The sequence below is a fragment of the Ochotona princeps genome, chromosome 10, assembly GCF_030435755.1.
Source record: "Ochotona princeps isolate mOchPri1 chromosome 10, mOchPri1.hap1, whole genome shotgun sequence".
NCBI classification, from domain to species: domain Eukaryota; kingdom Metazoa; phylum Chordata; class Mammalia; order Lagomorpha; family Ochotonidae; genus Ochotona; species Ochotona princeps.
Genome location: NC_080841.1, coordinates 54,257,676 through 54,283,043, shown reverse-complemented (window position 1 = coordinate 54,283,043; position 25,368 = coordinate 54,257,676). Strand labels below are relative to the sequence as shown.

The following is a 25,368-nucleotide window of genomic DNA, read 5'->3' as shown; positions in this document are numbered from 1 at the left end:
CATAACTATTCATGTTGGGCATTAGTCCCAGGTTTTCCATTGTAACTTAACAAATTCTAAATAATACTTAGCAAATCCTATGTTTACAATGCTTACATTTAGGGGTACATGCCCAAAGCTGACTGCAGTGGGGAAGGGCCAGACTGCCTGACTAGTCAAGTCTCAGAATGGGACCAGACTGAAATCAGAACGAAAAGGGCAGAAGCAGCAGCTAGATCCTGCTGAAGAAGACTAACTGACTTGAACTGAAAAATATAATAGTAGTTCTAAGAATGTTTAAAGAAGTGAATGTAGTCTTTCTGGTAGTAACATTACTGTATACAATGATCCTCCTTTATTCTCATCTAGTATTTACTTATCCGTGTATTCATTTCTAGGAAAATGAACTTTAGATTCTGAAAAGAAAAATTCAAAAGAGTCAAAACCCCAACCCCTCACTTTATTTTATTTATAAATGTGATCTCCTGTTTGAGAAAAATTAAAATTGTTTCCTGTAACACAAGTTTGCTCTTGGAAGATTTATCATGAATTACCGTTACCATTTTTTAAATGCTATGCTCAAAACATGGCCAGTGAGAGGGGTGGCCACCAAAAACACATGCAGTTGACAGGCAGCCTGCTCTAGTTAGTCTAGCTAGCTTAACTGTCCAACTATGAATAAGTTTTTCATAATACACATTTTCAATGAACTTCCTCAAGATTCTGCATATACATGGGCTTCAAACTTTTCTGCATCAAAATAAACTTATCTTCTAATTTCATTGTCATGAGCCTTTTGAAGTACCCATGTACACTGAGAATGATAAGAACTATAAGAAGTCATTAAAGAGCCAATTCCTTGTAGATTTTCAAATTTTATATAATGTTAGTAGAGCTCAGAATTTAATTTTAGAAAAGACAATACAGTTTGGTCCCTAGAACGTTTCTTCATACACTTGCATAAGAGATACTGCAAAAACATTGAGATGTTTTTAGTTTCTCCCTGTCTCCACTGTTAATCACTTTGAAGTCTAGAGTTTGATTTATGCTAAAGATATTTGAGCCAAATCACCATACCTAATATTTTAGCCAATTACAACCAGCTTCTTACCTCCTAACTACACTGAAACTGCCCCTCTAAGATGATCACGTTGCTAACAGCCTGTCCTCCTTTACCTTCCAGGAATGAAGGCTCTGCTCGTCTGGCTCCCAGGAGATCTCTGACTGCCTGTACTAGACCTTATGTCCTATAATACTCTAGTTACTGTTTGTGAACTTTCCTCCATGTGTTCCTTGAAGGATAAGGACTATTTCATTCATTTCAGTACATCCTGGAAAGCAATGACATACAAGACGTTCACTTTCTATTTCACTATATTCTACCCTCTGGGCTAACACACATTACAAGGATGTTTAAAATTTAATTCTCACTGTAGCAAGTAGCTACCATTATCATACTCAATTAGAAAAAAAAAACTAAAGCTAAGAGAGGTTAAGTAACTTGTTTAAGATTACCCAACTAACTTGTAATGGGTAAAGATTTGAACTCAAGCAACTTGTATTAGAATGTAAACTCTTGATCACATACTGCTTCTATTTTGCTATGAATAAATGAAAAACTGCTTGCCTGACTCACTACTTCCTCACAGAACATCTTGCCTATAATGGGCTAATATGGGGCAAGATAAAATTCTGAATTCAGAAGCTATTCTTGCTGAAAGCAATGTTGAGTTTTAAATTATTTATTTTAGGGAGAATGATATAATAGCACAAACATGAACAAAATCATCTGGGACAGACACTGTCACTTGCTGTCACAGCCCCGATCTGAGGGTCTGGGAGAAAGTCCTGCCAGTTTCCTGTAATGTTCAACCTGGGAGGCAGCATATGATCACTCGAGTACGTGGGTTCCTGCCACCCATGCAGAAAACATAAATGGTGATCCTGGCTCCTGACTATGGCCTGTTCCAGCCCCAGATACTACAGACATGTGGAGGATGAACCAGCAGATGGAAAATCCTTCTCTCTTTGTTGCTCTGCTTAAAAAAAAAAGATTTATTTATTTTTATTACAAAGTCAGATATACAGAGAGGAGAAGAGACAGAGAGGAAGATCTTCCATCTGATGATTCACTTCCCAAGTGAATGCAACGGCCAGAGCTGGGCCAATTAGGAGCTAGGATCCAGGAACTTCTACCAGGTTTCCCATGCAGGTGCAGGGTCCCAAGACTTTGGGCCATCCTAGACTGCTTTCCCAGGCCACAAGCAGGGAGCTGGGATGGGAAGTGGAGCTGCCGGGATTAGAACCGGCACCCATATGGGATTCCACCGCATCGGGCCCCTTTGCTCTGCCTTTTAAATAAATAAATAAATAAATAAATACAATAAAATAATTTTGCTTATAAATATCCATAGACTTACCTTCTGGGTGACAATATTTAATCTAGGATTACTGCAGAATATTCAAAGTAACAGTAACAAATGGAAGAACATTTTCTATTATTAGAAGTTGTTATAAAAATATTTTAAAAAATCGATCTAAGTGTTTTTTATCAGAGCTGAAAAACAAGCCACACTTGGTAAATACATCTAGTCTTCAAAAGACAGTGATTTAAATTAACAACTGTTATGTCTCAGAGTTAGTAGAGTACTGGGTTATGACATCCTGAAGAAAGAACTAAATACTGTCTTTAAACCTGAAGTTTCGTTTTGGGTTTCTACTTTTGCCTCTGTGTAATTCTGACCTGATTTTTTTTTTAAAGGTGCTAATTTTAAAAGGATCAAATAATACTAGCCCAAAAGAGAATTGTTTCTGGTCACTCCCTTTTTAAAAAAACATTTATTATCTAGATGTATCTATTCATTCATATAAACAGATGAGCTTACTTAAAAATATTTACATTTGTTCCATAAAGGGACTTAGGTGGAATAGCTAAGGTTAGAAAGTGTTTGAGCGCTTAAAATGTGCCAGGCAATGTTCCAAGCGCTTTACATAGATTACTTCATTTAATTCTTCTGAAAGGCCAATTGCTTGAGGGGAGTTATTATTATCCCTATTTGACAGAAAAGAAACTCAGGAAAGACAGGGCAGGTTCACTTGTACAGGTTCATGCAGCCAAGACTCAAACCCAGTACCTGACCCTCAGAGCCTGCTGCCTTAACCATTAGCTTGGCAACAAGAAACATCCAAGTAAACAGAATAACTATAGCCTAGCCTACTGATTTTCTCTCATATTAAGTCATCCCATAATTATTGAGTATTCATCACGAATAAGAATTGTGCTAGGATGGTTCTCTGGAAGTCTTTCACACAGCAGATAAAGGATAAGAGGACAGTTGTGGGTTGGAGAACCAGCTCCCCCATTTTCTGGCTGTGTGAACCTGTGCGAGCTCCCTGAAAAATAAGGATAATGAGAGTGTCACAATGAGTAAGGATTAAATGGTATTAATTATCTGGCCAAGGATAGCACAGGATGATTATTATTATTATTATTATTATTATTATTAATAAGTCTCTGTTTTTGAGAAGCTGGGGAAGAAGACTAGGAAATCAGGCTAATAATTATAAAACAGTATAGAAAGTTCTATAAAGGTTAACCATTCAAACCATACTAGAACCCTGAAGGGGGTGAGTAGAAAGGAGTAACAAGGGAGTAGAACAAGTAAATGACAATTAAACTAAGGAAGGGTTCTAATTAAAGCCAAGTCCTAGACCCAGTGTCTCACAAGTTTATTTTGTATATTGTGCTAAATGCAAACATAGATGTTTCATCATTTGCAGATTCAATACCTAACACTTAGTGAGTACCTCCTATGTGCCAGGATTTTTCCATATACCATGTTATCTGATGCTCACAAAAACTCTGAGGTGTTGACATTTCAGTGGTTTTGATTAGAGCTTGATAATTTTTCCACATTTGAGTACAGATAATCGTTATTAATCAGAATTCAGTGGTCTACCTACAATGGTCTACAGTCCCATATAGGTTCTTACATTTGTGTCATGAATACACACAACTCCATTTGTGTGATCTTACAAATCACAGAATTAAAGTGTTGATTTTTATAGTTAATTTATTATAATTAAATAAATTGTAAGCTAATTTAAACTGTCAGTTTTATAATTTTTTGAATTTTTTGATTTTTTTATTTAAAAGGCAGAGAGACCGACAGAAAGACCTTCTCCTCACGCTTTCGTACCCAGATGTCTTCAACAGCCAGAACTGAGCTAGAGTAAAGCCAGGAGCCCAGAACTCAACCTGAGTCTGTCACCAGTCGACTCCCAGGGTCCTGGAACTGGACGCAGAGCCTTGAATTGAATCCAAATATTCCAACATGGGATTCAGGCATCCCAACAGGAGTATTAATTGCTGGGCCAAATGCTTGCCCCATGTTGTGAATATTTTGTATTCAAAAAAGGAATAAACATGGACTCTGTGGATCAGTGTTTCATTTCTCCCAGCACTGCTTGTTTCTCCTGTGTACTATGCGTCTAAGGAGCATTTTGAGGACGCTGCTTCCCTTCGCTTCCCATGCAGAATGAGTGCCTGCTGCTGCTCTTGCTCTCTGCCACAGTGAAAGCTGTCTAGAAAGCTGGGTTTGTGGGAGTGAGCATTTAGTCCACCCATCAAGACACCCATGTTCCACATAGCATGGCTCTGGCTCCAGCTTCCTGCCATTGTAGAACCCAGGAAAGCAGCAAGGACCCTGGTAGGAAACCTGGATTGTGTTTATGGCTCCTAGCAACTGCCCCAGCCCAGCAGCGGCCATTACATATATTTGGGGAGTGAAACATAGGATGGGAATCTATGTCAATCTCTATGTGCCTCTCATTTAAAAAAAAAAAAAGAGGGAAAGAAGAAAGGAGGAAGACTGAAATTATCTTCTATTCAGTCACCAAGTTCCTCCTGATCAACTCTCATTTTCCTTCTTTCCAAGCTCACTGCTACTGTGCTGCCCCACCTTCCTTCTGTTCTCTTTGTCCCTCCAATTGTCACCCACAATACTGCTCCAGTTACTATCCTAAAGTAGAAGAATAATCATTCCTCTATTTGAAACTTTCCATGGCTTCCTAGTGCTCACAATAGGAAGGCTGAGGCTTCCATATATAACACTGAGGGTTGTTACTCTGGCCCAACTATCTGACTTTTACCAGAGCCACCCTGTTTTAGCTGTTCTGGTCACACTGGACCACTTGCCCAGCCCTGCTACTTTGGACCTGATTCTCACAATCCTGGGAACTTACCATTGCTCACCATCAAACACACAATTCACAACCACTTATATATATATACTTATATGTATATATATATATATACACACATATATATATATATGTATATATATACTTATATATATATAAGTATATATACTTATAAGTATATATATAAGTATATATATATACTTATATATATACTTATATATATATATATATACATATATATATGTATATATATACTTATATATATGTATATATATGTATATATATACATATATATATACTTATATATATATACATGTATATATATATATATACACACACACACATATATATATATATATATGTAAGGTTTTTTTGGGCATTTTAAAATTTGTCTCCGAAGTACACTTTGAGCTTAAAACAATGGAGAAAGCTCAGTTACTTGATCAGAAATAATCTATGTAACTCAAATTGCTGTCCTAATAGATCAATCAATGCCTCTCAGAAAAGAATGCTTAGAAAATTTAAGGGAAATAAAGAAAAGCACCATGAAAATTGTTCAGAATTGAATTAATGTTATTTTGTGCTGTAGAATAATTTATCTGTTTTCGAATACATAATCTATCCAAAGTTTGACCCAGGGCCTTAGCTGAATCAAAATATGACATAATCACATGAGCTGACTGGTAGGAGGTAGAACAGTAATGATATTTTAAAATTAAAATTTTAGTCTAGAAGAACTTCCTAACAGTTGTAATATGTGCTCATATATTTAAAAAAACATTTGTTTAATACCAATGTTTGTATAAAAATTCAAATGATTTTCCCATCTGAAAATGTCAGAAGCTGATTATTTTTGTCAGTACTCTTTATTAAAGATCTAATATGACTATATGTTAGCAAATTGTCTTCCTACAATTTGAACAAGGATTTTTTAAAAAATTAGCAATTTGTTTCTTAATTTAAATTTAAAAGTTAAATCCCAACTCCAAACTTCTATAGGCTGTGGGAGTTCTCAGCAGGATTCTCATCCTATGCAATCTGATAATAATAGATCACTCATTCTTCTTTCTTTTAAGAACTCTCCCAACAAGGTGGAGTTGAAACATAAACATAATGCAAATGGAGTATGCAGTTGCAAATATACTGCATAATGAAAGAAATTCATTTGTGGTCCTATGGAGATGCAATGGTAGGTCAGATGGTTTTCTCAAACGCAACTCAACATCCTGGACTGCAAAACACCCTGGCAATGATATTAAAATAGCAAAACCTTTGCAGAGCGTTAACCTATCATTACACAGAGTAAATGGCATGGCACTGCCACCTAATTAGCAGTGTAGCTTGCATCTATAAAATAGAATTAGTACTACTGCTCCTTTTTTATTATTAGTTTGTGTTTCCAGAAAGGTATGACCTTATCTGTATGATTCTGTTCATTTATGCCCATCTTCTAAGGATTTAATTATGTTCCTTTAGCGCTCTACATTGAGGAAATTGGAAACTGCCACTTAGAAATTAAAAATGTTAAAGAAATTAGTGAGAAGGTTATTTATGCCCTCAACTTTCTTCTTCCAAAGATAAAGAATGGAGACATGCTTAAATAAATACAGCACAAAATATTTAGAAAAGAAAAATTATAGACAAGGAAATCACTAGTTTTCATTTCCTCTCTTCCACATGTATTCTGCAAGTTTCTCTAGTTGTCTTGTGAAAACTAGCCCAGGGGAGAATGTATTAATACTAAAATACCTGACAGTAACATCACGTTTGAGTCAGCAGCCAGAAGGTATCAACTTACATCTGAGGCAGGTGATTCAAGAACAATGCCGAAGCCCACGACCTGGTTCTTCCCGGTGGAGGTGTACTCAGTGGCTTGGGGCCTAGACTGCTCAGGGGCCACTGCTGTCATCGACTTCTCAATTTCCAACATGCTGGGCTTCTGTTTCACAGTAAGAGGTTCAACAGTCTTGGGTGGCACTTTTTTCTTTTTAGTTCTCTTGCGTGAGACACCGGTTCGCTGGGAGCACATAAGGGAAATTGGGGGTTGTTGTCTGTTTTGAGTTCCAACTGTGAACAATAAACAAAAATATGGTACAGGCACTTGTGTCTAACTTGGGAAGATTTATCCCTGGTCTATCTATGCGATCTGAAAAACAAAACTGAAGTGAGGCTCCTGCAAAGATATGAAGCACAGCAAAATAAATCTCACGTTCCTGCTAAATGTTACCACATGCAGGCTCTGGAGCATCTTAAAGTCCTAGAGGCAGAACAGCCAGGAGGAAACCGCTCTAAACAGTGAATCACTACCCTGTACTGTTACTACCTGGCTCAATGGAAGCAAAGAGTTACAAGTCATGAGTATGACTTATAAATCATGACATTTTAAAATAAAAGAGAGTTCCAGAACTTAAACTCAGGTAAAGAAATCCATACTTTCTGGTAAGTGCATTTCAGGCATATTCCAAACCTGTCATTTATGATTTGACTGATCCGTTGCTAACAATCTACAGGCGCTAAAATTGACAAACATGAAACAAGGATGACCATCTGGGCAAGACTGATCAAAACAGATGGTTTGAAATGATTCTATAATAGAAATCAGTACACATGTACAAAAACGTAGGTCACTTCGTAAGGCCCAGTAACTCCTTCTCCACCACTCTCTACACACCAGCTATTTCAACAGCACCATGATCCATGAGTTCAGATCAGGCTGCTTCTCCAGATCTCAGTTTTATGCAGCTGAAATAGGAATAAAGTCATTCAATACAAGTAAAGGAAATTAGCCAGAAACAGTCAGAGTTCCAAAGAGGAAAGGCACAGTCCGAGGACTAAGTACTCATGGGGAATATACACTTGCACGCTTGTTGAACATGTAACACTTAAATAGGAAGTGGAATAGAAAAATAGGTAGTATTCTTACTTAAGTCTTCACATATTCATATAGTTTACCAAAAATGAATACAATATATATTGGTTTTTAATGAAAAGCCAACCTATGACATATAACTTAAATGGCAACTAAAGGTTTTTATTTATCAGAGAGAGAAAGAAAAGGACACAGAGAGAAACTTTTCATTTGTTCGTTCCCTTTCCAGACACCTCCAATAGTCAGGGCTGGACCTCAATCTGGGTCTCTCACAAGGCAACAGGGCCCCAACACATTGAGACATCACTGTCTGCCTCCTAGGCTGAGCATAAGCAGGCAGCTGGAGTTGGAGCACAGCATGGGCTCTAACTCAGGCACTCTGATAGGAGAGGCACCGTCTAACCCACTATGCCAAATGTGTGCCCCTGCTTATTTCTTATCAGCCTGAAAGCATATTTATGTTTTGATCTTAATATTTTTAACTCTAAAGGGCAAATTGCAAGAATCAGATCAAACTATTTGAGAGCACAAAAAAGATTTTAAACTATTGATACATGAGTCAGGTTCACTGACTTTTGCCCTTATCTGGCATTATCAGAATCTTCTGGAGTTAAAAAAACAAAAAACAAAAATTCTCTGGTACCTCAGCTCCACCCTGGACTATGTGAATGAAAATTTCCAAGGGTTGGGGCCTATGAATCAATACTTTCTGAAAGCCCCTCAGTGAGTATAATGTGCAGCCAGTTTGAAATGAACTCCTATACAATGCCTTGTATACCAACACATACTAGACATCATCCAGTAGTTTCCCCGGCTTCCTCCCTTAGAGGAAAGTTCTTCCTCTGACCCTTATGATTGCAAATGCTAATACTAGTTCACTGAATTGGGAGAGTGGTACAGCTTGCCCTACTAGTTTCTAATCAGTGGACTTGTAAGGTCATTTGTTTCTCCAACTGATAACATCTCTCAGGGGTTTCTTTTCCAGGAGCTCCAGGCCCAGAGTAGAAGTTAACCACCCCACTGCATGTAGCCCCCAAACTGACTGAAACCCACTATGTCATCATAAAAATTCCCTAAGAACTCAACAGCACCAAGCACTTGAAGCAGCGTCTCAAGGCCTACAGAACAACCTGGAACAGGAGCTGGAACAACCACGTCTCAGCCCCAACTTCAGTCTGTAAGTACCCCACCCAACCCTTCAAGGAGTCCAGGAAGCAAGCAATGGCTGCCTGACTTCTTGCTCTGTGCACTGCAATCAACTTCTCCTTTCTTCCACCACCCCACGTCAATGACTGCCCTTCTGCAGTTTAGGGGGTTCCACGACAACTCCTCCAACCAGTTTTGGGCGTGTTCTATGGCAAATGGGGAGCTTCTCTCTGTACTATCTGCATTTGCAGCCCAGGCTAAGTCCCCAACATAAAGTAGGCACGAGGAGCAGTGATGCAGACACCCTGGCATGCAGGTCTCTCTAAGCCTCGCAATTCCAAATTAAAAGTAAAATATGCTTGGCTTAAAGAACACAGCAAATATTTGGGTTTTGCTGTTCGTTCTGCAAACCTAGACACAGCCCATCTCCAGCATTCAGATCTAACCACTTGATCTTTCCTCTGGTCTTCTCCCTAAAATAAAGGTGAAAATTTTTTAAATATAATTTAAGTCTCACAGACAATAAATCTTAAGTAAATCTATCCATACAACACACATTTTAAGTTGAAGAAAATTAAAGGAAAATTAAATGAAATTCTGTTCATCCTTTATGCTATCCATAGCTTTAGAATCATTTACCTCCCTAATCTGTAAAGGTTTAGAAAAGAAAACATGGTGACAAAATGGCATTTACTTAATAGATTCTAAAAAGGCTTCAGTCAAGGATTTAAATGGTTGCAATTTGTAGTCTGCCATTTCAGTAGTAAGGAGCTTAAGTAACAAAATAAATCATTATAATTTCATATGCATATTTTCTCAAGTGCTAACAAATTCTTCCTCTGAGAAAAGAATCTGTGTGTAATAAAGTAACCTTTCTTTCTGAGCTTCTTCTTTAGGCGATGTTAACCTTTGCCAGGTTAATAAGAACACAGATTACAGTGGCGGAATTAGGTGACTCAAATGCTGACTGAATTGAGCAACATACTTATTTCTGCCTCAGGATAAAACCAAATTCAGTACTTCAAAAGACGTTGGTCTTCAGAAAGCCTTTAGCTTACCTTATTTTAATGAGATCTTGGGTGAAGGTGACTGATACGTCTAAACATCAAACTTTTTATGTTAAAACCACATCACTAAATGTGAAGATTTTACTAGAATTTACTAAATGGCATCAAGAACAGTTTCTGGAGGGTGACCTTCCTGAATGCCATTATGATGAAAGGGTAGGCTTGTCAGTTGTGATATGGCCATACTGTGTTTTCTGCTCTTCCCCAAGATCAAGCAGCAGTTTCCTCTGCTAAGAAGGAAAGCTTAATAGAATCATCTACTATTTCTTATACCTGTGACCCCCAAAATTCTGATACTGCCATTTAGGTAAGCAGGAAGCTAGTGGACTTTTAAGCACTTGAGGAGCACCAGCATGCAGGCCTGCACACCACCCAAACCTCATCACCTTCCATGTGACTCCACGCGGCTGAAGGTTCAGCCACTCACTGCCCATCATTCCTCACTCTCCCTCAGGCACCAACACCAGGGTGCCTTGCTAAAGATGACCACCTCCCTGCTGCCTCACTCCAAACCATGCTCCCTTTGGATATTCAAACAGACCATGCCCTGTGTGCCACTCCTTATCTTACAAAAGAATGACCCAAGCCTGTGGGCGTATAAGCAGCCAATTCCCCTTCATGAGGTTGACCACACTTACATCACAGTGTGTAATATTCTTTGTCTTTTAATAAATTCTGCTTCCCTGCTCTCCTCTATCAGCATCCCCTGGTTGTATTCGTTCACAAGGGAAGACAAGAGGCTGGACCGTCTAGCTAGGGGTCCCAATCCATACAACACCTTCATTCTCCAAAAGTGGAGATAATGAAATTAGCTGTTTCACTGAATATTTTAAAACTTTCAGACTTTAAGAAATGTTCCATCAGTTTTGAAATTACATCAATAAAAACAGCTTGTGCTTGTATCATGTTTGCAAAGTTCTTTATCATTATTTACATTTTCCATTTCACTCCATTTTTAAAACAACCCTGTGATTTAGCTCACTACTCCATTTATACATGAGAAACTGGAAGCTCACAAGTCACAGTTTAAAGAGGAGGAACTGGGCAGCTGTGTAAAACTGAGTGTCATTTTGACACTTCCAAAAAATAAAACAAACAAAACAAAAAATCAGAAGCCCCTACTGTGTTTCCCTTTCCTTCTGGGAAAATCTCCCTGCCCTATTCTTCCACAGGACCTACAGCCCTAAAACTCAGATTACCAAACCACCACTTTTAAGTTGTATTTATGGGCCTCCCCTCCAAGCTGGCCTAAATCAGTTCAACCAGACACAGACTGACCAAATGAGCTGCCCATGTGCAAAAAGGACTGTGACCTACACATGCCACCAAGCAGCAAGGTTACATACCTCCCAGAGACAAAACTTGGAGAAGGAGCCCAAACAGAAGAGCTGGACAGCTTTAGGATGCTGCGGGGGGCGGGGGGGGGGGGCGGGGCGAGTGCAGTGAGAGGAGCAGACAACCAAATGGCAGCCACCAACTTGACTCATCCTCCCACTGACCCATACGTGGCTCTACAAGGCAGAAACATGACTGGGGAGACAGACTGAGGACTTACCTCTAAGGTACACACTACTTGGCCAAGCAGACAAGACATGTTGATTTTATTTTATTTTTATTTACTTATTTGCAGACATGTGGCAGCAAACCTCTCTGTGTGGTTATACAATCCCAAACTACAAATTCACTGCTCTTCTGTTCTTCAACTTGTCTAACAGCAATGAGGAGAACCAAGACAGGAATCACACAGAGTCTGAACATGTGAGAAAAAAAAAATAGCCACAAGCAGACCTGGAGGCTGGACATTTGCATATGCCTCTGTCCCAGATCACCTGCAGCCCATACCGCTACACACAACTGCTCCAAAACTTAACTGACATCTGTGAGGTAGCAGTATATCGTCAGGTAAAATATATGGAGTACGTATATTAAACTCTACGAATAGCAGTAGCAACAACAAAAATTGTGCGATTTGCTAAAGATAAAAGAATGCACAAAAAGCTAAGAAAAGAGATACTCAAAAGACACAGCAAGATAGCAAGAAAAATAAAGGGCGGGGGGGGGGGAGACAGCAGCAAGGTGGCTAGAACTCTAATGACAGCATGATGAGCATCCCAACTGAAGATAACAGATACACACTAACAAATGAAAGGACTCATTGTGAGGCCTCATCTTTGTACCTGCTTGGAGCTGCATTAGTTTCCTCATGGTCCTGAGTTCCTGGAGAATGGCCTGTAATGTTGACTGGCAGTTACAAGTACAGCAGTTTGTTCCAACGGATGAGTTCACCACTGGAAGTTCTCCTAAGCAAGAAATAAAAGAATGACACACCACCAAACAACAAACAAAAAAAAGTAATTATAAAGAGAAAGCAAAGACGTTATCTTGACAGTATTATGCCTAAAAGAAACAACATACCTACTAATTTTCATAATCTAAATTTTTGAGTCAGATTCTAATTATCCAGCCTTCCACATGGCAAGGTGTGTGCTGTGTCATTGTTGGTAAGCCAGTGAGAACACACACACACAATGCATGGCTTTGGTAGGCCTTCCTATTGTTAGAGCTATTCATCTTGAATAACAATATCCCAAAAAATTCACCAGGAACACATTCATGCTAGTTGGGGGGCGGGGGAAACTAGTGCTGAGAGAAGCCTGACGAAAACATAGCTGCGTATGTTATCGGAGTTCATATTAAATGAGTCTAATGATCAAAAAATTATTTTACTATTAAGCATGTTATTTCAAAAATGAAGCAGAGGAGGGACAACAGGCTAAAAGGTCAGAGGGGCCTGGTGGGTTGGCTTTCTTGTCTCTAACTTCAATAAGCAGCTCCTCTCACATCCTTTACCCAGGCCCATTTCACACATTTCTTGCACCACAATCTCTTTCTCACTGGGTACACTGGACATATTTTTCTCAATACAACTTTCTATGCTGTCTCTCTTCCTATCATCCTTGGAGAACAGTGTATGTGGAAGATGGCTGCTACAGTGGGGTTTCCTCTAGCACAAAATAAAGAGTTGAGAAACTGCTACCATCTGTGCTTTCTCATAGTCCAGCAGGGGAAGTTTTGAGATTTTGATCCAATTTTATATCTTATTATGCATTGAACATAACTGAAATCCTATAATAAGCCTTATTTGAAGGTACTATAGAAAAGTTTACCATAGCAGAACCATGAATTACTTAAACAGAACTTAATGTTTTGGAGTAGCACAATTATTCACACTCAAAATTTTGGCAAACTGAGATAATACAACTTTAAAATTGCAAATAATTCCAGTGGAATGCCAAAGTTGTCATCATTATATACAGCGCATTCCTACTGAATGCATGCGATCAATAAACACAAAATGATCTATTTTCAAATCGATACAGGAAATTTATGTCTGATTTTTATTAAAATTGATAACATTTCCCAAAGTAAACTCACCATCCTTGCTGGGTACTGGGAAGCAGAGTACTGTTTTCTCTAAAAACTGACCCATATGGGGATGACCAATTATATACATACTGAAGGGATTTTAATTTCGGTTATTGTCTCTCTGATGGTTAAAGAGTGAGGAGGGTCTTATAGAAGACTCCTAATCATGCTCAACGTACTATATTTATCGTTTTTAGAGGACAAAATCAACTCTTCTCAGCTTGCTATAAATCATTTTCTAATTTTAAAGAGGAGTGACTTTTTATTTTTTTATGGAGCAGCATTTAAAGAGTCATCTCCCTCTAACCTGAACACTGGCATCTACAACAGGGAGAGGAAAGGAAGCCAGCCCTACTTCTAAGGGGTCCTTCCTATCTCCTCGGTGTTTCAGGATGGCTCTTCAAGTCTCTGAACTGCTTACTGCAAGACTGTGTCTAAAAAAAAAAAAAAAAAAACTCCGAAAAGTAAAAGTAATTCTCTGTTTCTTGAAAGGAAAATCCTTCATTTTTTTCAATTAAATTGAAAGTGTTTTTGAAAAAATTCTCTTCATGAAAATGAGATATACATATCTATACATAATGTACTGAGCAAGTAACAATGTCAGATTTTTCAATATCAGAGGCTGGAAAATTAGCATGCCCAAAAAATGTATTATTTTTTCTTCTTGTACTTTGAATTTATTGTTGTTTTAAAAAAAATAAATAAGTTAAAAAACTTACGAAAATTAAATGAAGAGAATCTTATTTTATAAAAAAAGATTTGTTTACTTATTAGAAAGGCAGAACTCCAGGGAGACAAAGTGAGAGACACAGATTAAGGGAGTGTTTAATGACTTGATGTCAAAGAATAAGCTGAAAATTAAGACATATTAAAAAGTCAAGACAGACCCCCATGAGTGTATTCTGAATGTGTGATGACAACCGTACCATTGGAGCTCACAGCAGTGTGGGACTGGCTCTGGAAGGTTCGAGAACGGGTGCCACACTGCCCTGAGAACTGCCCGCTTTGTGGCGGCAGCTCATTCCAAGCACCACGTGAAGAGTGGTGGAGGCTCTGTGGGACCTCCATAGAGGAGTTCAAATGCTGAGGCCAGACTAAGTCCAAATCCTGAGGTTCTTCCTTTAATTTTTCTCCTTCTTTGCCAACACGCTGATATATCCTCCCAGTGCTGTCATTCAGTAACCTTCTCATTCCTGTAATTTGTTTTTTAATTTCCATGCTTTCATCTCCTAATGGAAACAGAGCCAAAGTTAGTAATGTAAATCAATGAAAGAAAAAAAACAAAGCCAGCCTATCACCAAAAATAAGTAAACAAAACCATAAAAAGACAAACAAAAAGCCTTCCCTGGAAATGGGAAAGATAAACTTGAGTTACTTATAAAATTAAAGGCAAGAAAATGTTCTATGGTCTGAAGAAACTGATCAGATTCCTAGTGCATCTTGTTCTCATTTCTTTTTGGCTAAGTTTTCTGATGATAAATTTCCTGAGTGGGCATCACCAGAAACAAACTTGGAAGCCTTCTCAGAGTGAGGATGTCCCAAGAGAAGAGGCTGAGGCAGAGGAGCACCGATGGGCTGGAGGACGGGAGGCTAAAACCTGCTTGGATCTGCCACAGCCATCCACGGCCAGCCAGGAAGCTAACACTGTTCCCCTCTCCTCTATTGTTAGCCTCAGCCAGCAGGTACAAACACAAGGAAGAATATATAACATTTGTTAGGAGCCAAGGGAATTTGGGAATGGGCTGTGTGACACCTAAGGAGCACTACTAACAGGATTTCCTGTTGGATGACAGGCTGTCGGCAGAGACACCACTGTGGGGAAGATAACAAGAGACAGAGGGATGCATCGAGTGTCAGTGCGACAAGCAACAGGGCCTTGTCTCTCCAGTGCTCTCCCTCACATCAGCCTGGTGGTGTCCACGTGGTCCCTGCCCAGGTACAGTCTCTTTGCTCCGCCCTTCTCCAGACTCAACTCATCACTGCTTCTAATGTAGCACCAATTTGTACCTCTGTACCCCACCTCACCTACACTGACCTCTTTTTAAAGTATGGTAAAAAATTTAGCATAAAATTTATCATTGCAACTATTTTTAAGTGCACAGTTCAATAAAGTTATATAACCAATCTGCAGAACTCTTACACTGACTTTCATCTTTCTTTTTCCTTTCGTATTTAAGTATTCAGGTTGCCTGTTTATTATATATACATATATTTTTTATTTTATATATACATACATACACACACACACATGCAGGGAGCTGGATGGGAAGTAGAGCACCCAGAACACAACCTGTGCCCATATGGGATCCTGGCTATTGCGTTGGGCGCTCTTTATATATATATATTTGTTTTTTTGAAAGGCAGATTTATAGGGAAAACTCTTCCATTTGTTGGTATATTCTCCAAATGGTTGGATCAGCTGATCCAAAGCCAAGAGTCAGGAGTTTCTTTTGGGTCTCCCACATGGGTTCAGGAGCCCAAGGACTTCAGTCATCCTCCATTGCTTCCCTAGGTCATAAGTAGGGAGTTGGATCAGAAGTGGAACAGCTGGGACTAGAACCAGTGCCCATTAGGGATGCTGGTACTGCAGGTGAAGGATTAGCCTGTTGAGCCATAGTGCCGCCCCATTGATTTCTTTCTTGGGAATCTTTTATTCTTCAGGGGATTTTTCTTTTTTCTTTTTCTTTTCTTTTTTTTTTTTTCTTTCTTTTTTTTTTTTTTTTACAAATTAAGTCATCTCTATACTAGACTTGGCAGTGAGAATAGCATACTTAATAAACAAATGTTATTAAAGATGACTGCAGGGGCCACCACAGTAGGTTAATCCTCTGTCTATATGGCATCAGGATCCCATATGGGCATCGAGTTCCTGTCCCAGCTCCTCCTCTTCTGATCCAATGCTCTGCTTATGACCTGGGAAGGCAGAGGAGGCTGGCACAAGTCCTTGGGTGCTGCACCCACACAGGAGACCCTGAGGAACCTCCTGGCTCCTGGTATTGGATCGGGTCAGTTACAACAACTGTGGCTAATTGGGGAGTGAACCAGCAGGTGGAAGAACTGTGTCTTTTTCTCTTTCCCCTTTTCTCTGTAAATTTGCCTTTCAAATAAAAACAAATAAGTCTTTTTAAATTACTACAAAGCTGTATGGATACAAAAATATTTTCCACAAACAGCAGAGGTTTCCAGTATCTATTAGGAGCTATCTGAAGCATACCATATTCTTAAACTCTACACCAGTCAGTATTGTCACAAAGACAAGTGGGTTTTGTTGCTGTTTTTGCTAACACAAATTTTTAAACAAAAGTTTTATGCCACTGAATGTATATACACTCATGCAATGATTCTATTAAATGTTCGAAATTTACACTGTAAGAAAAAGAAAATGCCAAGAGAAAAATAAATCTATTTGGCAAAACACAGCTTCTACAAAAATAGAACTTTTAGTTTAATGATGTTTTAATGCACTTAGCATCATATGAGCCAATTTTTTCCATAGAATTGGTAATTGCACCATAACCAAGGCATTTTGTTGTCGGTTGTCTAGTTAGATATTAACTTACTAACATGTGTAATATAGTGAATACAAGGAAATTTTACATACTATTTTGAAAGAATTATCTTGTTTGAAAAAAATAAAAATATTAACTCTGTCTTAATATTGAACATAGGTAAACACAGATTTCCAAATTTATACTATTGCTATGTACTGAAATACACTAATGATTTATAATAAAACTACTTATACCCCAAACGCTAGTGAAAATTATAATATGAAAGCAATAAATCATATTCCAGACTTTGTGAGAATGAATGATCACCCATGATTTAAACAATGCAGAGTCAGGAAATTTTAAAACTTCCTCCACATGGCTATGGAACAAGGTGTATCTGGAAGAATTCACAGGGGAATTCTGAAAACTAAACCTACAGACTCACGTGGTATGCATCTCAGCATCTACTTGGGTATTTTCCTGGCCCAACGGCAATGCCCTCCTGCCAAGAGAAAGCATCCTGCCTCCGTGGTTCCCACCCTAACCCCCTCAGTCAGCTGGCATCACAGGCTGTGCCCAGACTGCCTTTGCTGCCACATGCTGGTGCTTGTCTTCCTCCTCCACTGGGACTTCGGAAAGAGCTGCCACCAGCCATGCCATGCAAGGATAGGCACACTCACTCTGGGTCTTGAGTCAGTGCCAACCCCCTTTTCTACACTAATCCTGACACATCCTCAGAAAAGGGAAGTCACCTCTCATGTAAGTGTTATCTCTGCACCAGAGATAGAATTCCATGATCAAGTGTTGTCATTAGAAATATAAAAAAGTCACAAGCATTTCGGAACCTTTTAAGGACAAATCTGCTTAGTCATAAACTCAGTTTCAGTGTTCCAGAACTTATGCTCCTGAAAACTACAAGATAAAATACAATTTGAGTTTTATGTAACAATATTTGTATAGTGACAACCACAGTCCTAAACTGCAGCAGGAAGTAAGACAGAAAGGTGACAAGCATAAAGGGAGATTTTGGTAGTGGGCTGATCTTAGAATTTCAGACACAAAACAAAGACAGAGGAGAGGAGTAGCAGCCTGGGGGTGTAGAGGTGGGAACCAAAAAGAACAAGGCAGTCCTATTAAGGGAGATGCCAAAAGGTCTGAGGAAAACTTAACTAATTTCAGGCAGAAGGAAGCTCACTGTCTATCTAACTGTGACACATTTTATAGGACAGAAAAATGGAAAATTGCAATAACTGCACAAGTTGCTTCTGAGAGCAAAATTGAGAAACTGAGGGGAAGGTTAAGAAGGGTAAAGCCTGTCTCACAGAGAACAGACTGGTTTTCCCCAGGGGATGATGGAACATTCAGGAACGGGTCTCTAGGGTTAACTGAATTGCATGAATTGTTACTTCCTTTATCCACAGAAGCAGGGAGCAGCTGAGGTCAGCAGCCCTAAAGGGGTGACCTTGGTGGAGAAGTCAGCACCATCGCACATACTGGAAGTGACAGGTGCTGGCACAGAAGATGGGAGTGGTTTCATCGCCCATCTGAGGCAGATGGGGTAGAGGGTTGGAAACGGACCTGAAAACTAAAAGGAGGGACGAGTGTCTGACTCGGCCTACACACTGCCTAGGGACAGAGAGTGCTGAAAGCTCGAAACTCAAACACCAGATGCAAGTGTGATATAGGGGAAAGGTTGCCTGTGTTACTGAGGCCTGCACTGGCTTCTTGACTATACTAAGTTGCTACTGGCTATTGGACAAGCCACTTAACACTCTGAGAGTTCAGTTTCTTAAAGTATAAAGCAAAGATCCGAACCAGATGTGCACTATGCACATAAAACTGAGGAACGCACAGAAGTGGTCAAGGAGGGTACAGGTTTCTCTCTGCAATCAAGATAAAGGGACTTAGTATCATATCACCCTGGAGCCCAAGTTTTAGATTTCTAAAAACTGTTAGAAAACATGTGAGGTTGAGATTGGAAGCACAGGTTGACTACCATCAGCTTTTCTGGTTCTGATTAGTTGGTGTCTCCCCACGCATAGCTTATCAGGAAAAGGAACCTCCTTGGGAGCAAACAGCTATTGAGAGAAACATGATTCTATAAGCAAACCTATATACTTTTCCTGATTTCTTTCCATATGAATCTCTGTCTTCACTTACACTCAACTCCAAGAAACAACAAAAAGGGGGGAGGGGATGAACAATGCCGCTCATCTACCTTATTGGTATACCATTGGTAACTACACTCCTTGGACAATGTATAGAAAAATATCAGGCCAAAATGTTGCCCCTGACTTAAATTTAAGAATTACTTTTCTTAATCATTTTTCTTAACATGAAAAATTTATGTGATACACAGTCTTGCATGATGTGATAATTATGAGGTCAACACAGCAATCACCATACAGGATCTCCCTTACCTCAACCAGGGAAGAAGAACATTTCACATAGATTGATTATTCACAGCCCAGAATGATGAAACAGATAACAGACAAGCCTTCCGAGTGGCTGCACATACACATCCTATGTTCTGCTGTGTGTGCCATCTCAAAGACATATGAGCAGTTACATCTTTGTCCTACAAATGAACTTATATTGATGTAGAGTAGGCATTCTATAAGCTTTTAAAAAATGTTTATTGCTGAGACCGCCTAACGATCTATGGGGCTGTCTAGGACAGCACCATGGACCAAGGCCCTGACTAGGGCAGCGGTAAACAAGTTCAGGAAGTGTCTTCCCCTTGGGGGCGGCTGCATGTCCTGCCTGCAGGAGTGACCTTTTAGCTGATTGGTTGCTTCCCACGTGCAGGGGTGACCTTTTAGCTGATTGGCTAGGTGTTATACATAAGCAGGTTGGCTCCTGGAGGGAGTAGGAGAAAGAAGCAGCAGACGGCTTTCCTGTTTGCATGCTGCCTGGTGGAATCAAGAGTTCCTACACATTCACTCAGCGTCAGGTTTTCTTCCGCGGGTTCGGAGATTCCCTGACATTTATTAATTTATTTGGAAGGAATATTTTAGAGAAAGAGAGAAGCAGAAACAGAGAGAGAGAGACAGAGAGACAGAAAGAGATGTCTTACATCCACTGATTCATTCCCGAAATGGCAGCAATGGCTGAAGCTCGGCTGGTCTGAAGTCAGGAGCTAGGAGTTTCTGCCAGGTCTCCTATATGGGTGCAGGCAGTCAAGGATTTAAGCCATTCTCCACTGCCTTCCCAGGTTGTAAGTAGGGAGCTGAAATGGAACTGGAGTATCTGGGATTTGTACCAGTCCTCATGTGTAAACACCAGTGTCAAAAGCAGTGGCTTAACCCACTGCACCACAACACTGACCCTACAATAAGCCTTTCTTAATTAACTGAAAAAAAAAAAGGCTTAAGAAAAACCAAATGAAGTCCAGAGAAAATGCATCACTAAATTAACAAAAATATGAGTGACAAAGTACCACAACAGGGGCTGGCATGATGGCACAGCAGACTAATCCTCGACCCTGTGGTGCTGGCATCCCATAAGGGTGCTGCTTCTATTCTTGGTTGCTCTACTTCCCATCCAGCTCCCTACTTATGAACTGGGAAAGCAGCAGAGCAGCAGAGGATGGCTTAAGTCCTAGGGTGGGTCCCTGCACCCATGTGGGAGACCTGGAAGAGGCTCCTGGCTCTCAGTTGTGGATCAACTCAGCTCTGGCCATTGCAGCCATCTGGGGAGGGAACCAGTGGATGGAAGGTCTTTTCTCTCTGTCACTCCTTCTCTGTAAAATCTGCCTCTCAAACAAAAACAAATAAATTCTTTTAAAAATACCACAAAAAATTTACTCAAACATTTATTAAGTCCCTCCTAAGGCCCCAGAAATATAAAGATTATCAAGTACGAGTAAAAAGGAACTCTCCCCTGGCTCCCATCTCTTAACATCCTTTACCCAAATCCCATTATGATAATTTACTGCTCTGAAAAATGTTGCTGATTTGTCCCATCCTTCTGACCCGTCTCTCTTATAACTGGGTGCCTCAGAACCCCACTGCTATGGTTTGGATATAGCTTGAGTGTTCCACAGAGTTTTATTACGTGCATTGAAACATAATGTCCATCACGAGGAATGGGAAGGGTAGAAACTTAGTCCAACTATGGTGTTTAGAGACAAGATCTCTATGAAGTGAATAGGACTGGATAAGGCCATTCAGACAGACCCCCTAGAATTGACTGATCAAACCCTGGTGGCTTTGTAAAACGAGGGAGAATGGTGTCTGTTGTGGTGTTGCACATTAAGCCATTGCTGGCAGTCGTAGTATCTCACATCAGAATACCAGCTAGAATCTCTGCTACTCTGCTTCCAATTCAGTTCCCTGCTAATGTGCCTGGGAAAGTGCTGGAAGATGGACTAAGTGCTCAGTCCCTGTCACCCACATTAGAGATCCAGATAGAGTGCTTGGCTCCCAGTTGTGGCTTGGCCTAGCCCTGATTGTTGTGGTCATTTGAAGAGTAAGCCTGTGGATAGGAGTGCTTGCTCCTGCGAGTGTGCCCATACCTCCCTCTCTCTTCTTCCTTTTCTCAACACCTTCCATCCCATTACTCTGCCCTCTTTGATTTAAATAAAGAGAGGCTGGTACTAAGTCTCAACTGGCTAATCCTCCACCTCCGAGGCCAACATATCATAAGGGTGCCAGTTCATGCCCCATCTGCTCCACTCCCCATCCAACTCCCTACTTATGACCTGGGAAAGAAGTGAAGAATGGTCCAAAGCCTTGGGACCCTCTATCTATGTGGGAGATCTGTAAGAAGCTCCTGGCTCCTGGCTCCTGATCAGCTTAGTTCTGGCTGCTGAGGCCATTTGGAGAGTGAACCAGTGGATGAAATATCTTTCTTTCTGTCTCTCTTTCACTCTGTACATCTACCTTTCAAACAAAAATAAATAAAATGAAAAGGGAGAGAGACTGGACACTGGGCAATAAGCACATTCCCAGTCACTTGCTGTGTGATGCTCCTCCCTACCTAAGGACTGTCAGAAAGAAGGCCAACTCATATGAGACTGCTAGACCCCTTGCACCTCCAAGATGGCAGGTCAAAATAAATCTTAGTGAAGTACTGTGCTTCTGGTGTTTCATTCTGACAATCAGAGACTAGCACGTTAAGTTAGCAAATTGGCCTCTTATCTGCAGATGGCACTTCTAGCTTCCCTGCTGGACTCAAACCCAACTCTTTCATGAAGACCCTATTTCTCCTTTACCCCCTACATGCAAGTGAACTCAGTTTCTCACTTCTCCAGGCTGGAGACATTAACCTGGCTTCCTTCTGGCTCCTCAAAACATCATTCTCTGTGCCTCCAAAGCAGCCTCCTAAGCCTGTATTGCCTTCTATTCCCTGTCCTGAGCAGCACTGCTGCGTGCCAGGAGCCTGAGGTTCGCAGAAGATAGACAGGTGAAAAGGCTAGATGTAGTGAAGCCATCTCCTCTGTGTCAAGGCTCTTAACATGCCAAGTTAAGGAACAAGAAGCCAATGGAGACATTAGATCATTTTAAATCCACTATCACTTTTAATATAAGGATAGCAAAAAATCAGATCTGTCCTTCAGAAAAATAATTATTTCAAAATTACAAGAAAACTAGTGTGGGGAGAAACTGAACTAGAACATTTTTGCTAAAGGCTACATGGTGATGACAGTCTTTCCCGGAATTTGAGGTTACAAATGAAGAGAAGACAGAGAAAAGAGGCATTGAGGAGTTTAATCAAATGGTCTTGGTGATCAACTGGATATGCGGATGGGGTGAGGATGGTGACAAGAAAAATCAATGCAAGGTTAACTTCAAAGTCTCTAGCAGAGGTGATGGAGTGGATCCCAACACCAGCCACGCAAATTAGAACTAGGATGTCACAGGCAAAGGCATTGTGGCACAGAATTGCAACTCGCTACCAATGACGTCTACATTCCTTCTCGGGCCAGTCCAAGCTTGGGTACCTCTGCTTCGGATGCGGTTCCCTGCTAATGCAACCTGCAAGGCAGCAGATAATCGCTCAAGGGTTTGGGCCTCTGCCAACCTTGCGGGGGAACTCAATAAAGTCTAGGCTCCTGGCTTTGTTTGTCCAAGCCCCAGCTGTTGTTAGCATCTGGAGAATGAACCAGCAGATGAAAGATCTGTCTGTCTTTCTGTTCTTTCCTCCTTCTCTCCCTCTCAGTCACTCTTTCAAGTAATAAAATCAACAAACATGGGGAAAAAATAAAGGAAAAGGTTTCAGAGTAGTGGAAACATAATGGTCCTTGTTTTGAAGCAAATGTAGACAATAAGCAGACACTTGGAAACACAGCTGTGGGATGTGTGAAGTTGATCATGATGCAGCATTCCAGTCCTACTTCCTTAGCAGGCTGGTCTCTCTCAACTGAGGAAGCCTCTGAAGGTCACTAAAAGTTCAGGGATGGAGGACACCTTAATAGGGAGATACTAGATTTCCTAATAAGATAGCACATAGAGAGTTCAAAGCATTCATATAAATAATAAAGAAGATATGACTTCATTTGTTTCCAAACTGATAGTCAATCAAACCCATTCCTCTTGAACTCCTGCTCCCTGAGGGAAATACCGATCAGCTTAGTCAGAATCAATTCTTTTTTCTCCTGATCCAATATCAAATCCATCTGCAGGGTGCCATGATGGGGGACCTGCCTTAGCACAATGGGTTGATGGAATCTTTAAGAATCTTTTCACTACACTCAGTATTGGTCAGTTTTTTACTACATTAACATGTCCACTTTTACCTACTTTCAAAGAAGCCATTGAGGAACTTGAGAAGATACTGAAAAAGTCAATAAAAGAAGAAGGGATTTTGAATGTTTTCACATGAAGACATGACACATGTTAGAGAAGAGATATGTTTACCTTGATTGGGACATTACATGATGTATATGTATATGTATATGTATATGGAAACACCAAAGGATATCCCATAAGCATGTACAACAGTTATGCGTCAGTTAAAGACAGATTAAAAGGGCCTGGCACAATAGCCTAGTGACTAAAGTCCTCACCTTGCATGCACCGGAATCCCATATGGGTGCCGGTTCATGTCCCTGCTCCACTTCCCATCCAGCTCCCTGCTTGTGGCCTGGGAAAGCAGGTGAGGACAGCCCAAAGCCTTGGGACCCTGCATCCACGTGGCTGACCAGCAAGAAGCTCTTGGCTCTGGATCAGTTCAGCTCCAGCATTGTGGCCATTTGGGGAGTGAACCAGCAGATGAAAGATCTTTTTTTCTTTCCTTCTCTCTGTAAATCTGACTTTCCAATAAAAAATAAATAAATCTTTTAAAAAGTACAATCATATTAAAAAAAGATTAAAGGAAGAAAAAAAGTTGAAGGAGCTTAGGTTGCTTCACAAAGAAAAAAATGGCTACTGAGTGACTTGATTCATTTCAGATATACTATAGACCATTATAAGTAGGAAACTGTTCTTCAACAACAAAGAAAAAACAGATTGAAAACATATCTTCTAGGCCAGAGGGCAGGCAACAGATGGCTTTAAGGAGCTTCCTTTCCTTTTAGTTGGTAAATACTAGAAAGAGAGTGCAGATATACCTGCATAAGAGGTACAGTAAGAATGCATGTCTGTTTGAACTGTCTGGAACTGGATAGTGGTGATGGTTGTACAACACTGAATGTCCTTTTTTTAAAAAGTGTAAAAACACCTGGAAATTTTCAGGCAATGTTATGCTAAAAAGAACAAGAAAAAAATTGAGTACAGCAGTAAGAAAAAATAAGATGACCAGGATTACAGTACATGGCCCAAAATATTTCCTCTCAAAACTCACAGAAGTTGGCAGGAAGCCATGTCACAGGAAAGACTGTATTGTCTTGTTAAATGACAGCAAGTAAAGAAAAGGCAGGAGAAATGAGACGAACCCCTCGTGCCTCTGGTCTCTCTTTCAGCATACATCTTAAGGCATGAGCTAAAACAAAAGGAATCTAAAGTAGATTTGAGAGGACCTGAGGTTGGCACCCTCACCCCACACCCATACTAGCAGGGCCCCAAGGGGCAGCCCTCTGGACAACTGCCTTGTTAATAAGAGACACACAAGATGAGGATTCTAACTCAGAAAAGAAAAGAAAAAAAAGTGTGGAAAAGTCTGAAAAGCAAGTGTTTCTGGAACACACAGCAATGGTTTCCCAAGCGAGTCCTATTTTCAATGCAATCTTAAGTGGATCCCCAATAAG

At 40.1% G+C, this 25,368-nt stretch overlaps 1 protein-coding gene across 8 annotated transcripts in view; it reads right to left on the bottom strand.

Moving 5' to 3' along the window:
- The window catches only part of BEND7 (BEN domain containing 7), an 88,896-nt gene that overhangs the window by 43,057 nt on the left and 20,471 nt on the right, over positions 1-25,368 (bottom strand). For 6 of the 8 annotated variants that reach the window (XM_058669460.1, XM_058669461.1, XM_058669464.1 and 3 more), the window contains 3 exons: positions 14,616-14,918; positions 12,441-12,563; positions 6,980-7,248 (listed from right to left, as the gene is read on the bottom strand). In XM_058669460.1, coding sequence (XP_058525443.1) covers positions 6,980-7,248; positions 12,441-12,563; positions 14,616-14,918 — 695 coding nt within the window. Of the gene's footprint in view, positions 1-6,979; positions 7,249-12,440; positions 12,564-14,615; positions 14,919-17,625; positions 17,744-17,860; positions 17,931-25,368 lie in introns of those variants that run through there. The other 2 variants (XM_058669465.1, XM_058669463.1) reach the window with 2 other exon arrangements.